The 15284-nt window shown below is 39.2% G+C and overlaps 1 protein-coding gene across 1 annotated transcript in view; it reads left to right on the top strand.

Moving 5' to 3' along the window:
- ALG5 (ALG5, dolichyl-phosphate beta-glucosyltransferase) overlaps nt 1-15028 on the top strand; it is a 38421-nt gene extending 23393 nt beyond the window's left edge. The window contains exons 7-10 of the mRNA NM_001244320.2: nt 541-600; nt 4856-5007; nt 12470-12555; nt 14822-15028. Of these exons, the coding sequence (NP_001231249.1) occupies nt 541-600; nt 4856-5007; nt 12470-12555; nt 14822-14937 (414 nt within the window). The 3' untranslated portion in view covers nt 14938-15028. The remainder of the gene's footprint in view (nt 1-540; nt 601-4855; nt 5008-12469; nt 12556-14821) is intronic.

The following is a 15284-nucleotide window of genomic DNA, read 5'->3' as shown; positions in this document are numbered from 1 at the left end:
AAAGCAAAAAATAAATAAATACATAAATAAATAAATAAATAGATTTTGACATACATGCCCTTGTATTTAATCCTGAATGGAGTCGTCTTAGTAATACAACTAGCCTCCTTAAGTACATATTCTGAACTCCTCAATAAACCCTTAAAGATATTTAATGATACTTTTAAAAAATTCCTAATAAATAAGATAGTTACACTAAAAATAAATATTTTTGGAGTTCCTGTCATGGCTGAGTGGAAACAAATCTGACCGGTATCCATGAGGATGCAGGTCCAATCCCTTTCTGTGCTCAGTGGGTTAGGGATCCCAGCATTGCTGTGAGCTTCGGTGTAGATCATGAGCTACAATATAGATCGCAGACGTGGCTCAGATCTGGTGTATCTGTGACTGTGGTGTAGGCCAGCAGCTGAAGCTCCAATTAGACCCCTAGCCTGGGAACCTCCATATGCCGCAGGTGCAACCCTGAAAAAAAGGAAAAGAAATATTTTTAGTAATGATACTTAAATATGGAAAAATTATTTCATTGCTTTTTTCCCTTAGGATCAAATGGCTATTGCATGTGGATCTCGAGCTCATTTGGAAAAAGAATCAATTGCTCAGGTAAGGCTTTCATCAACCATGGATCAGCAGGTTTTTCCTTTTTTACATACACATTGGCATGAAATACTTGGCACACTCAAGTATTATATGTTAAGTTTTATTAAAATTAAAAAATTTTTAAGCTATTCTTCTTAGAAAAGCATTATACCTTCAAATTTGTGAAGTTTTACTGACCTTTTCAGTATATATATATTTTAAAATACTGAAGACATTAACTTCTTCAGGTTGTAATTTATTGATTAAGCTAAGAAGCTGGAATTTGGAAGAAAAATATAATAAGAAATTATTCCATGCAATGTTTTAAAATCATTTTTCACTTAAAAATGTAGATCAGGTGTACCAAGCTCAGTAATTGTCCATTATATTCTTAATGGTACATTTAGAATGGTCAAGTAGAGCAAGAATAAAGATATATTTTTCATGCAAGGTCAGAATTATCTGGGGCTTTTTTTTTTAATGTATATTCTTAGGCCAACCCCATACACATTAAATCGGACTCTAGCCATGGGGCCAGGAGTCTGCATTTGTAATAGTTTCCCAGGTCACTCTTTGCATACCAGAGTTTGAGAACCAATGGGAACCTTTCCCTCAATGATTTTGAAAAAAAGACATGAAAAAATTCTCATTTTTTTCCCCCAAGAAATACATGGCAGAGTCATAAAACTCCTTAAGGATTTTGCTCAAATGTGGAAACCTGAACTCTCCTTTTTTAAGAAATAAATTGTTTTAATATCTTCAGCATCTAGTCCAAATGTAACTCTGCAACCCTATGGGCTCTCACTGCTATTTGGAAAAGCTTACTGTGTTAACCACAGAGAATACAAACTCCTGGAAATTTAAAATTGAAAGAGTTTAGAGATTTACTAGTCCAGCTTCATCGCTTTAGTGATACCCAGGAGATAAAGCGAGTGATACCCACGATGATCAGTGCATTACTTACAATTGTAAAATACTAAAACTATGAAATCCTAAATCCCAGTGCTAGAAAGTATACATATTTCCCCTAGATGAAATGCCATACAGCAATAAAAATGTAATAATATGGGAAATACCAAAATATGGGAAATACCAAAAATACTAGGTTGTATGGAAAAGACAAAGTATGCTATTGTAAATCCAGTATAATAGTGTGAAAAGGTCTATTCAAACAAAAACATTTAATGAAAATAGACTATTATTAATTAGGATTTTGTGACTAAATGGTTTCCTTTTTAAAAATATATTTGTGAATGGAGAAGAAAAAGAATAATCTACTTGGAAGGGGAAAAAATGTTGGAGAAATAGCAAGCAGCAATTGAGGTCATCTAGGCAAGAAATAGTTGGGACCTGTATTGTTGGTGGCAATAGAAAGGAACTGTGGTTTTAGGTTTTGTTTGGAAGGGTGTAGATTCTTGACACTTAGAACTTCCATTAGCTGAAAACTCTGAATTTTTTCCAGAATAGTATTTGCATGAGGCTGTGCTATGATTTGAATCTCCTTTTACCCAGCACTGCTTTTAGCCAGTTGTCAAGGGATCTATCCCAGGATCTCTGTGTTTATAATTAATCTTGTCATCCATCCACCCATTCCTCCTTCTCTAAAACTTAATGATTGATTTGGTGCTTTTAGACCCTACAGAATTGGCCACTGCTCAGTAGAAAGAAAGGGTAAACTACTCCACTGACTAGAGTTCAGCAGCTGTCCATTGCAGACACTTTATATAACCCCGGCTGAGTAGACTTGGAGTCCAGGTCCAGGGGATTCTCACAGTACCAAACCTGACTTATAGAAGGTCCTCGCCCAGGGACAGCACATCCAGCTGCCAAGTGTCCGGGAAGCTGCGGCAGGGCCTTCCATTTCTCAGCCACTTGGGTTTTCTCTTGATGTGTTTTGGTAACAGAAACCCTGCATGTGGTCAGTCTGTGGATGGTGAAAAGGTATAAAAGTATTAATTAATCAAGGTAGTAAACAGCAGCTTCAGTAGCTTCACCATTTACTTTTTATTTGCAGACGTATCTTTCCTGGATACCTTTACCCATGTTCTCAGTTTATCCTACTGTCTGTTCTGTTGCTCTCTTGGAAGCCAGACATGCACGACACAGCAGCGACGAGTCTTTTAAGCATCCTTAAACACGTTCATCTGCTTGTGTGTTCTGTGTAACAGTTATAACAGGACTGTTCACATTGTCTGGGTATTCTCAAATTTATCATTTCTCAAAGATTAAAAATAGAATCCATTACTCTTTGATGTCTTTAGATTTTAAGAGTCTTTGTGTATCTATTTCAGAAGTTCGTATAGTGTTTTCGATGAAGTTATTAGCTTCATGTAACTAAATAAGTCTATCCTGTATGTTTTTAGATGTCTTCTAAATTTTAAGATATTTTCCCAAGTTTTAAAAATTAAGGAAAGATCCTCTTGTTTGTAGGTTATATTGTTATGCTTTTAAATATGTTAGACATCAAGTAAGTTAAAGTCTTCATGTGAACTCCACTTAACTTACTTTTGTTTTTTAAAAAGTAGCTGTTATCGTAAAACAAAAATCTTTATTAACATCCAAGCAAAAGCAGTCATGAATATTTTTATTTGTTAACTAGTAAGCTCATCTAAATCACATTAAAAATCATTCAAGGAGAATAGTTTATAGGTATTATTTTTCTACCTTTTAATTTTCATTTTTTTTCTATCTTTTGATTTGTTTGTTCCTTTCCTAAGCATAAATGCTCTTTTGGAGGTTTAATCAGTCAACTAGTATTTACTGGAATATTTTAAATGGAAGGCACTGAGCAAGCTGTTGTGAGATTCCCAAAGTATTTTAAGATGAGGTTTCTGCCCTATCTGCTTAGAGAGGTAAGACATATTTACATCAAAACATAACTGATGATTCTAGATGATAAATGAGAAGTGCTAGAGCTTTTCAAAGAGTTTGTTTACATACCCTATAGGTAAGCATTTTATTCTTTCTTCCCTTCTTGCCCTGTGTAATACGCAAGTGAAATTGTGGTCAAAAGGTTAAAGTGACCTTTCCAGCCCTCTTCCTTTATTAAAAGCATTTATTGAGTTTCTTTTACTTCTTGTACCAAATACTTGACTAAAGCCCTTTGATATTATTTCAGTTAATCCTTACAGTAACTTTGTGAGGCAGGTATTTTCATTCTAGATGAGGAAAGTGGGGTTTAGAGAGTGGCAGTAACTTGCTCAAGGCCAACCTACTAATTTTTAATGGAGCCAGGGTTTTTTTTTTTAAATACAGGTCTGCTCAGTTCAGTGGCTTTTTCTCCTGTGTCATCTTATCACTATTGATCATGGTTCTGTTCCTAGTGATAGAAAAGGCCATGTGAATGAAGAATGACACTAAAGACTATAATTATGGAAAACAAAGCCAAAAGGAGGAAGTGACCTTTATTTACTAGCGTGTCAGATATTCTGCATAGACTCTTACTGCATTGCTTATGTGCATATGTAATAGATCATTCCATGAGTCTACCACCATCATTATAGAAAAATTTAAGAGAGAATATATTTTTTTAATCATCGATATGGAAGTCTAGAATGCAGTGATAACTAATGTTATTCTTATGTTTTAAAGTTTGCAATGTTTAATGAATAATGAAATATATGTCATGTTGCTACTACTAATAAAATTAATCACTAATAACAATAATGAGTACTCAGGATTAAACTCAAACTTAATATCTAAAGAATTAAAGAACTTTATTCTTAAAATGTAATGAATCGGGTATCTGTCATACTTAATGAGAGAGACGGCTTTTTGTCTCAGACTCCCTTCTAGGGTGTGATTTCTGTGACACAGCTGCCCCTCTTCTGTCGGTGCTCTCGTTAGCTGGGTGTCGAACCTCAGGTTCAAATCTTGTGTTTTGTTTTTCCAAGATATTCTGGTAACTACGTTTTTTGAAACTGAAGTATATTTGGGACTCAGAAGCACAAAATATACAGCGAAGGAGATGTTCTCCTTGCTCAGCACCCCCCAAGCTGCTGAGGTTGGCTTCTGACTCTTAGAGGCACCGCGACTCTTCTTGGCTTCCGCCAGGAAGCGAGCGCCTGCTGCTGTAGTGCCTCTGCCCAGCTGCAGGCAGGAGGCGTGCCCCCAGTTCCTAGGATAGCCTTGGCCAGTGCAGCGGATAGAACAGTGGTGCTCACGTGTAGGATCGACCCGGTCAAGCAGATACTGAATTGCAGTTGTCTGCAGCCAGGTGTTTTCAGTGACTCCTTTACACATAAATGGAAAAGTCACTTATATTTTGTCTCTGTTTCAGCGTTCTTACTTCCGTACTCTTCTCATGTATGGGTTCCACTTTCTCGTGTGGTTCCTTTGTGTCAAAGGAATCAGGGACACACAGTGTGGGTTCAAATTATTAACTCGAGAAGCAGCTTCACGGACGTTCTCATCGCTACACGTTGAACGATGGTAGGTTCCTGACCGGGATGTGTCTGGTACATCTTATTATACAGCAGGTAATGGGCAGCAGACCTGTTTTCTCATAATGAACATCCAGGTTTGAACAAAATTGACACTTACGTATGTGAACCTAATCTGTACCTTTACTGGTTTTGTTCTTATTTTGAAAATCCGAAACCAAATATAAGATATAAAGTTATAAACTTACCTGAATTGTAGAAAGTAAAATTGAGAGGCCTAGAAACATCCTGTTTCTTTAAGCTTCCTTTTTTATCCTTTGATGAAAAAAGAAAAAGCTCAGAACTATCAAAAGCAGAAGAGGGGGTACCCATTTCCTCTTCTATCCTTCCTTTTACGAAAGTTCCCTCTCCTGCCTAAGAGCAGTCCTGGGCGCTCTGCATCCCCTTCCACCGTCTAAGAACCTGGTCCTCTTTGCTTATTGTCTCATGTATTCAGCCTTTTCCCTCGACCACATCTTTCCCATCAGTTTTTACAAATTTAAATTTCTCTTGTCGGAGTTCCTGTCATGGTGCAGCAGAAACAAATCCGACTAGGAACCATGAGGTTGCAGGTTCGATCCCTGGCCTCACTCAGTGGGTTAAGGATCCGGCATTGCCATGTGCTGTGATGGTGTAGGTCGCAGACGCGGCTTGGATACCAAGTTGCTCTGGCTGTGCTATAGGCTGGCAGCTGTAGCTCCGATTAGACCCGTAGCCTGGGAACCTCCATATGCCGCAGCTGTGGCCCTGAAAAGATAAAAAGACAAAAATAAATAAATAAATTTCTCTTGCCAAGAAAACAAAAAATGTCTCTATTGACACCTGCCCCCAGCACTCCTCCAGCTCTCATCCTGTTTCCTTTCACAGCCAACCTTTTCTGGGAAGAGTGGTCTATGCTCAATGTCTCCATCTTCTCGCTGCCCATTCACGCCTCACCCACCCTCCCATCTAAACATCTAGTCACCCGCCTACATTAACCCCAGTGCTCTTGTATAATATCACCCCGTACCAACTTGATTACCCATCAGTAGCATTCAGTACTTTCGCTTTTTTTTTTTTTTTTTTTTTTTTTTTTTTCCTTTTTTTAGGGCCGCATATGCAGCATATGGAGCTTCCCAGGCTAGGGGTCTAACCAGAGCTACAGCTGCCAACCTACACCACAGCCACAGCAACGCCAGATCTGAGCCACGTTTGCGACCTGCACCACAGCTCACAGCAACACTGGATCCTTAACCCACTGAGCAAGGCCAGAGATCGAACCTGCAACCTCATGGTTACTAGTCAGATTCATTTTTGCTGCGCCGTGATGGGAACTCCGAGTTCAGTACTTCTGACCTCTCTTGAAATACTCTGTTCCCTCTGCCTCTCTTCATCCCAGACACACCTCAGCTCTCAGCCTGTCTAGTGCTAACACTGTCACAGAGAAGCCAGGAACTTTGACATCCTTCCAGCCTTCCCATCAGCCCCTCCATAAAGCCAGCCCAACACCAAGGCCTGTTGATTTGAGCTTTTATGTCCCGTTATTTCTCTTCATCTTCATCACCGTCCAGGACATCATTCCTATGCTGCAGCCCAAGGGGTCTTTTCAAAAATAAGAGGTGCATTGATCAAATGCACCCCTTCTGCCTCCCGTCGCCTTTCGGTGTCTTTCCAGGGCCTTGAGAGGGACACCAGTGGGCATACTGGTGTTGATCGTATGGTGTGGCCCTCCTGAGTCTCCATGTGAGGGTCCTTCCCACCTCACCGCCCACCGCCCCTCCATCAGCGGCTCCTTATCCTCCAGATCTTCCCTGTGGCCGCTGCCCTCACGCTCCGCTAGATCGATGCTCTGACTGTACACTCTGGTAGCCCCGTGAGTCTTTGCACCTAGCACCTGTCACATCTGTCGTCTTCTATGGGTGTAATCTTTCTTCTCTAGTAAAACCGAACCTTCGCAAGAGCAAGAATCTCATCTGATTTTGCTTATTATAGTCCCCTATCGAAGAGAGTGCCTGGCACGTCATAGGACTCAATGAATACTGTTGAAAGAAATAATACTTAGTCTTAGTCCTGGGTTCTTTGTCAGCTCTGTTCATAGTGGGAGTCTACACAGTTATTCCATTAGAAGTTCATTTTTACAGTTTCTGTAACTTTCATGCATCTGTTTGCAAAGGTCTATTATCTCCCTAGAAATAGATGTCATAAAATCTTCCCAGATAACTTGAAAGAAACTGTAGTTTCAGAATTAAACACATAAAATATGTTTTTAAATCTTTTTCATTAAAAATTTTTAAGTAATATATATTTGATTTTCAAATTTAGATACATGTTTCTATTATGTTGAAGAATAAAATGTGCTGATAGGTAACGGACTCTAAAATTAGAGATCTAATTTAAGAAGCCACTTTAGAAATAAAGCCCTCCTTCTGCATTAGATATTTTTCAGTCAGCTGTTATATCCAGATCTAGGGTCAAAGCACTAGGTTCTCTGTAGTTTTCAAGGAAGGATTTAAAAATGGAGAACATTGCAGTTAGGACTGATAAATCAAAATTAGGGTTGATAAAACATTATTAAGCTTCCTTGTCAGGGCTCTTTTAAAGCAGCAGTGCCCAATGGAAATATCATATGAGACACAAATTAATATGTAATTTTCTAGTAGCCACATTAAAAAGTAAAAAAGAAAGATGAAATTTATTTTAATACTATATTTAACACAATATAAACATAGTCATTTCAGCATGCACTCAGTATGAAAAAATATCAAGCTATTTTACATTCTTTTTGTTGTCCTGTTTTCAAAGCACAGTACATCTCAGTTCAGACCAGCTGCGTGTGGCCAGTGGCTGCTGTTTTGGCCAGCACAGTATCAAGGTTTTATGGTGTTTTTTAAGTTAAAGAACATGTTTTAATTTTATTCTTCTTTAAACTTTATGTTCATGTGCATGCCTTTTTGTTTGTTTGCAGTTTGATTGCTGTAGCATCGACCTGGCTTAAGAGTTTAGCCTCTCACATCTCTCTTGAGTCAGTGATGTTTATTTTGTGCCCAGAAGGGAGAAGCACCAAATACGAATGTGTCAACCTGATTAGCAGTATATCCCTCACCACAGTGATGTTTCATCCATTGTTTTTACCTAAACATCTCTGTTCCTGCACTTCCATCAGGAAAGACTAAGGAGCAGATGTGTTTTTTCTTATGCAGCATAAATTGTAGAAATCCAGTTGTGCATCTACTCATCTCCATACGTGTCACCGTAGACAGTTTTTGTAAGAGGATCTATTCTAAAGATTCATTGAAATTTTCTTATAACTCTCCAGAAAGCCAATTCAGGTAGAGTTTCTCGGTATTAGAAAACTTCAAGGTCTACTACTGCTGTATTGCTGAAGTGAAAAGACTACAGACATCTCTTTGATTCAGAATTACTTGATATGGGTACACTAAATGTTCCATATATATAAAATCTCCATCCTCCAAACTGTACCTCACCTTAATCCTTTCCCTTTTTTTTTTTTTTTTTTTTTTTTTTTTTTTTTTTGCTTTTTAGGGCCGCAGGCAGCATATGGAGGTTCCCAAGCTAGGGGTTGAATCAGAGCTACAGCTGTCAGCCTGCACCACAGCTCACGGCAGTGCCAGATCCTTAACCCACTGAGCGAGGCCAGGGATCGAACCCACAGCCTCACGGTTAGTAGTCAGATTCATTTCTGTTGCACCACGACAGGAACTCCAAATCCTTTCCATTTAATGTTAAGGTATAATTTGACCCAACTGGTGAGTAATTTTTTAAATTGATTGTTTGAAATGTATTTTTTTCCAACGAATACTTTTTTAAAATGTTTATACCGTGTTATACGTGTTTATAATTTTAAGTCATTCCATCAGTCATCCTTTGCCCCATCTCCCTCTGTCCCCTGCTCCGTCTTCTCCACTATAGTCACTTTCCTCTCTCTGCTGTTTGTTTGTGGTCTTTGCTTTCCTATTGAGCATAATGGGTCTACATGGCTGTGTCTCAGTTTTTGAGTTTTAGGTATTACTTTCCAAAATAGGAAATCAAACCCCTGTACAGCCCTCCACACTTATGCTCCCAATACAGCTTTAAAACAATGTTTGCTTAGCTCAGTGTTGCTGCGTAAAGAGAATTCAGATTTAAGCCGTAGCATGCAGTGGGATTATACGACTGTTCCCGTAGTACTTTTTGTTTTCCTAAAGATAATAACTCTCTGGAGATCTGTGCTGGTATTACTTGACCGTGGGCTCGACGCTTCTCTGTGTTCTCTCCAACAGGAGCATAAATTCCCAGACGGCTCAGATTAGCCTGAGCTCCATCTTTTCTTGGTCACGTTTGCTGGCCTGTGGCACGGCTCCTGTCCTAAAGTTTCCTTAGTTTACCCCCTATCTTAGTAGAGCACACTCTCTACTAAATTTCCTAAAAATATGAGAGAGAAAGCGTGAGCCCCTGCGTGCGGAGACATGCCTTCATCCTACGCCCACACTCATATCCCCATTAGCAGGAGAAAGAGTTATGGGTGGAAAATCATTTTTCCTCAGGATTTGGAAAGCGTTGCTCTGTTGTCTTTGGCATTCAGTGTTTCTGTGGAAAAGTCCAGTTCTGTCTATAATCTAATCTTGATTCTTTGTCTACGGCATGTTGTTTCTCCAGAGTGTTTTGAAATATCGTGATTCAGAGACTCCGTGTGGCTCTTTTTCGTGTATTCTGTTGAGTACTCAGTAGGTCCTCTAACCCTGGAAATCCACGTCCTTTAGTCTGAGAAGTGCCCTGTAATTTCTTCCACAATCTCTCTTCCTCCTCTACATTTGTAGCAGATGTAGAACCTACTGACCCTATTATTTTATCTTCTCTCCTCTTTCCTATTTTCCTTCTTTTGAGATTTCCTGTTTTATCACTCAACCCTCCTTTTGATTTTGATCTCTGCTGTCAAAATTTTCAGTTTTCTACGGCTCTTATATTCCAGTCTTCATTTTCCTGAATCTGTTCTTGTTTCATGACTATAGTATCTCTTGTTGTCTCCGTTAAGACTTTGACATTTTCTTCTTTCCTTGGCATTGTTTCCGCTGCTCCATTTTTGGTTGTATCATTAAAGTTTATCCTCCCATCCCTTTAGTATGGCCCTCAAAAGCCCATCAGAAGCTGTGTGCATGGTCAGAGAATTTTGATTGACTGGTAGATACCAGTCAGTCAGAGTGGCTGAGATTTGCATGGTAACTCCCCGCTGTCATTATGTTTTGGGCTGGTCATTTTCACTGAAGTGGGTTCCTTCGGTCTCCTGCCTAGGAGATAGGAGCCTGGCTGCCAACATCCACAGGACCAGCTGGAAGAAAAGAGAATCTCATACAGATGTCCAGTGAGTCCTCCGGTTTGCAGCCCACCTGCACCCCCACCCACAGAGATCCCTTGAGACCCCGATGCCTGAGCCTCTGAGAGGCTCTGTGGTGCCTCTCCGCCTGCTCTGAGCCTCTCCCTCTGCCCGTCTCCTTTCCTTAGTTACCACTTGTCCAGCTACTCTCCAACTTGCAGATTTTTTTTTTTTTTTTGTTACCATCATCTCCTCCTCTTTTTCTTCTTGTGCGGTTATCCCATCATTGTTTTCATTTTAGTGGGGTTTCAGGAGGAGGCAGTAGGGTGTGTGTGTGTGTGTGTGTGTGCGTGTGTGTGTGTGTCTGCAGTGTTTAACCTAGTCTCCTTGCACTCTTTGTTCTTCAGAAATACATCTGTTCAAAAGAGGTTAACAGCTATATCAGGAACTGAGTGACAAAAGAAAACATGGTGGCTCTGCCGTCCCCACATTTGCAAAAACGCAAGAAGTCATCTTAGCTGGAAAAGAACCCTTACGTTGCTTCTTTTTATTAGCATAAGTTCCATCCAGAAGTACTTGGTATTTTAAGTATAATATTTGCTTTGGTAGCAGATTGGTCTCTTAATTTATGATATGGTGATGTGAAGTGCAGTGTTGGTTTTTTGAATATGCATTGCCTGTCTTCTAAAATGTTTAAGGGGAGAGCGATATAATAAAAACAATAGTTTAGAAGAAGAATAGCCCTTTCAGTTTTTTTAATAGAAACTAATTTCGGTTAGTGCTTTTTTTACCCCACACCTTTCCATCCATCATTCTTATTTTGATCAGTCACTAACTGTATACCAATATCTTTAGAAAAATAATAATCTTGATCAGATTATTAAATAACATTAGAACTTAACTTGCTAGCCCATTAGGTAATTTTTTTGTTTTTGCGTTAAAGGAGAGAATTTTAAGGGTTAAGCACCTGGTGGCTTAATACTCAAGTTATTTTCTTTCATGAGGGTCACAATTCTACTTAATAGAAGTTTTACATAGGCCTTTTAGAAACACAACATTGTTGTAGATGATTTTATCATCTTAAGTTTTTTATTAGGTTAAGAAAAGGCATTACATGTTTAAAAAATAGTTTTCATATTGAATTATCCATACACTTGAGATTTGAACTAGCTGCATGATGGGTGGTGGTAGTATTATAGCTAAGAAAACAAAACTCCCAAATTCATAGTATCTGGGACCAGGGAAATCAAATTGAAGTGGATTTTAGTCATTTTCCTGTTTGTGCTAATATTTTAAAAGCCAGCCCAGGAAGTTTAAAGTGTGTTCTGTACAGTCTGGAAAGTGAAGGGTTTAGTGTCTCAAGAATGAAAGCAGTGAAAGACTCTAGTGCTCTTAGAGACAGGTAAAGGTATGAAGAAGTGTGGCACAGGTGTGATGTGTCTCTCTTTGAACTTCAGGAAGCAGCTGGTTGAGAGAATTTTTTTAAAATCCAGGAAAACTCAGTCACAATTTGAGAATGTGAGAATGTTGAGGAAAGCAGCATATCTCCCTTCCTTTGCATGTATTACACCCTCAAGGCATCTCAGACCAGCCTAAGCTGACTTTTCACGTTCAACAGCTCCCAGCACTGCACTGTCCGGGACAGCACTGGGAAGGGAAAGGGGAGGGCACGCTGCCAGGACCCGGTACTTAGAAAATAAACCTTGATTCTTTAGTCGTAGAAGAATGTAATCAGGCAACTCTAAAGTGATTAAGATTCTCTCCTAGTGCTTCTCAGAGTTCTGATATAGCAGCTTCTCTGAATCAGGTGAAAATGCTATCACTTCTGTATCTTGAGCTCGTTAAGCCTGGGATTTGAAAACCATCAATCTTGAAAATTTCCAGGATTAAATTTTCTCTTGGAGGTCAAGAGGCCCTTTTTTCCCTTGGGAGTTTCTGAGTTGTGCTAGACACCATATTTCTCCTTCAAATATTATGCAGTGGCGCACTCCATTACTGTATTTGCCTTGAGGCTCCTGAACTACTTGGCTTTTCTTTGACCTTATGTTTTTCCGACCTTCACTTTTACAGTATAAGCTCTTCTATCTGCCATGTAAGCTTCTTTAAGGCATGCCAAGGTAGAGGTTTAATTACACTCTATTTGTCTCTTTAAAAATAAGTATCAATGTTTTTTCTGTTTCAGGGCATTTGATGTAGAACTGCTGTACATAGCACAGTTCTTTAAAATTCCAATAGCAGAAATTGCTGTCAACTGGACCGAAATTGAAGGTGAGTCTATAGTTGACGTTACAGCTGATCTTAAGTGGAGGAAGGCGTCAGGCAGTAACATGAGCTGGCTCTGCTGTCACCCCCTCTGCCCCTCAGGGCCTGCTTAGCTGTCTGGACTCAGAGAGGCAGTTCCATAGAGTGGCTCCCACTCATCCCTCTACCCTCCTCCAGCTGCCTTACTGCCTTCTGTATTTTTTCAGGCTCTTCTTAGGGTCTTCAGTAGAAATTCAATAAAACTTGTCCAATAGACAAGATCATGGTGATTTCAGGCGCGAAGCAAGGTGGATGGTCTTGAGATAAATGTAATTGTTTGTAACACCGTTTTTTCAGTATTACATTATTTCATTACTCAGTGAGTTTTAATTGAGTACCTACAAACCACTATGCAAAGCTAAATAAGGGATTATAGTAATTTTTACTCCAAATGTCCACAGTCCATTCACAGCCAATTTTTAACTGGCATCTGTACCTATTTTCAAAAATGTAAAGATCTCTTAGATCTATAATAATGTAAATCTATTATAATTCTTAATAATTTCTATACAGAGAAGTTGAGAGAGTTCTCACTATGTAGAATTTAGAATATATTCTAGTTTTCACCTTTGCTTACCTTAGAGTGATCCTAAATTAATTCACAGTGTCCCACACACGGGAGGCTTGTAAGCATGGCCTTCTCTTGAAAAGTCACTGTTGTAGGAAGTAACCTCAGATGTTTAGGGACAGAAGAAGATTAAGAACCAGTCTGGAAGTCAAACAAGCTTTGTAATCCAAAACGAATTCAGCCCTCTTGGAGTCTTGCTGAATCCTTTTGCGTCTGTGGCAGGTTCATCTCCACAGTAGCAGCCTAGACCACAGAGGACCGGAAGCGGGTAAAACGACTGCTCTGCTCAGACTTCGTCATGATCATGTCCATCCATGTGTCTGTGTTGATCTGTACCCAGTGTAGACTCTGGGAAGTTCAAATGGGGAAAAGTCAGAATGTGTTTCATTTTATATCATTTGCTCGTGTGTGTTTCTCAGACAGCCAAGTAGTACATTTCATTAACCAGCACCCAGTGAGCAGCCGTGCACAGTCAGTCCCTCCCCCCAGCAGGGCCATCTGAAATTTTCACAATTTAGGTCCTTTCCAGGTTTCACTTCACTTCAGGATGTTTTATTTTTATTTTTTGTTTTTTTCTTTTTTGCCCCCCCATGGCATATGGAGTTCCCAGGTCAGGGATCAATCAGATCCTAGCTGCAGCTGTGACCTCTGCGCAGCTGTAGCAACACCAGATTCAACCCACTGTGCCAGGCTGGGGATCAAACCTGTGTCCCAGCGCTCCAGAGATGCCACCAATCTCACTTTGGCTTTGAAGATGTTTAATTCTTTTGTCCATGATTTAAATAAAATTAAGGTGGATGTGTTTGCTTAATTGTTAACACATTTCACAGTGTATTTGAATATCACATTGTATACTTTAAATATATCTCCATTTTATTTGTGAGTTATACCTCATTACAGCAGTGAGGGGAAGACAAAGAGAAAGAAGCTAGAGCATTTGGGCTTAAATCTGGCTTGTCAGTGATTGCCTGGCGGTCTGGTCCATGTCAGTTTACCGCCCAGCACCCCTTACCTGACCAATGGGTGGGGATGCTCTACTCCTGACTTAATAAAAAACAATTTCCAGTGGTAAAATCAAGGAGTATGATAAACTTTTTTTTTTGGCCATGCATGTGGCTCACGGAAGTTCCCAGACCAGGGATTGAACCCATACCACAGCAGTGACAACGCCTAATCCTTAACTGCTAGGCCACCACGGAACTCGAAGAATATAGGCTTTGTTTTCTTGTTGGGGAGGTAGGACTGTAAGCTTTTAAAACATGTTCAAGAAGGTGAATCTCGTGTGGTCACCTAGGCCTGGACAAGAAGATGGCCTGGCTAAGGTGTATGGTTTTACCTGATGGAGAGTCTTTGGTAGAATTAGGATAAAAGTTGGGGTTTTATCCTGGCTTTCTAATCTCAGATTATTAATATATACTTGTATAATGTACTGAGGTTTACCTGATCCTCTGTAGTGCCTGAGATTGAAAGGCAGTGTATAAAACATGATTTGTCACCAATAATCATTTCTAAATGTACTAATGGAATTAAATGTCTAATATAATGTAAATAATGTAAATTAAATTAAGGTGACTAGAAAGTCACAAAGGTCATGTAGACTGATTTCTAAAATAGAGAAAAATTGCTATATTTTCTCCTGAAAATAAATTTATTTTTAAATTGCAGGTTCTAAATTAGTTCCTTTTTGGAGCTGGCTACAGATGGGCAAGGACCTACTTTTTATACGCCTTCGATATTTGACTGGTGCCTGGAGGCTCGAACAAACCAGGAAAGTGAATTAGGTTATTTGCTGTCTTTGATTATGTTCTTATGTATCAGTGTCACATTATTTCATTTGAAATTAAAATTTTAAATAAAGCTGGAATAAACCAATGCTACTGTCTGCGTTTTGATAATTCTGAAGAATTTACTGCCAAAAGTAAAACTTTTTATACATCTTTTGGACCAAAAAAAAATTTTTTTTTAAGGTATTTGTAACAAGAGTCAGATTTTCTTTTGCTTTAGCAATTTTATTTAGATTAGTTATCTTTTTTTTTTTTTTTTTGCTTTTTAGGGCCACATTCGCAGCATTTGGAGGTTCCCCAGGCCAGGGATCCAATCACAGCTACTGCTGCCAGCCTAAGCCACA

The sequence above is a fragment of the Sus scrofa genome, chromosome 11, assembly GCF_000003025.6.
Source record: "Sus scrofa isolate TJ Tabasco breed Duroc chromosome 11, Sscrofa11.1, whole genome shotgun sequence".
NCBI classification, from domain to species: Eukaryota; Metazoa; Chordata; class Mammalia; order Artiodactyla; family Suidae; genus Sus; species Sus scrofa.
The sequence above is the reverse complement of the archived record's forward strand: the minus strand, read 5'-3'. Positions and strand labels throughout refer to the sequence as shown.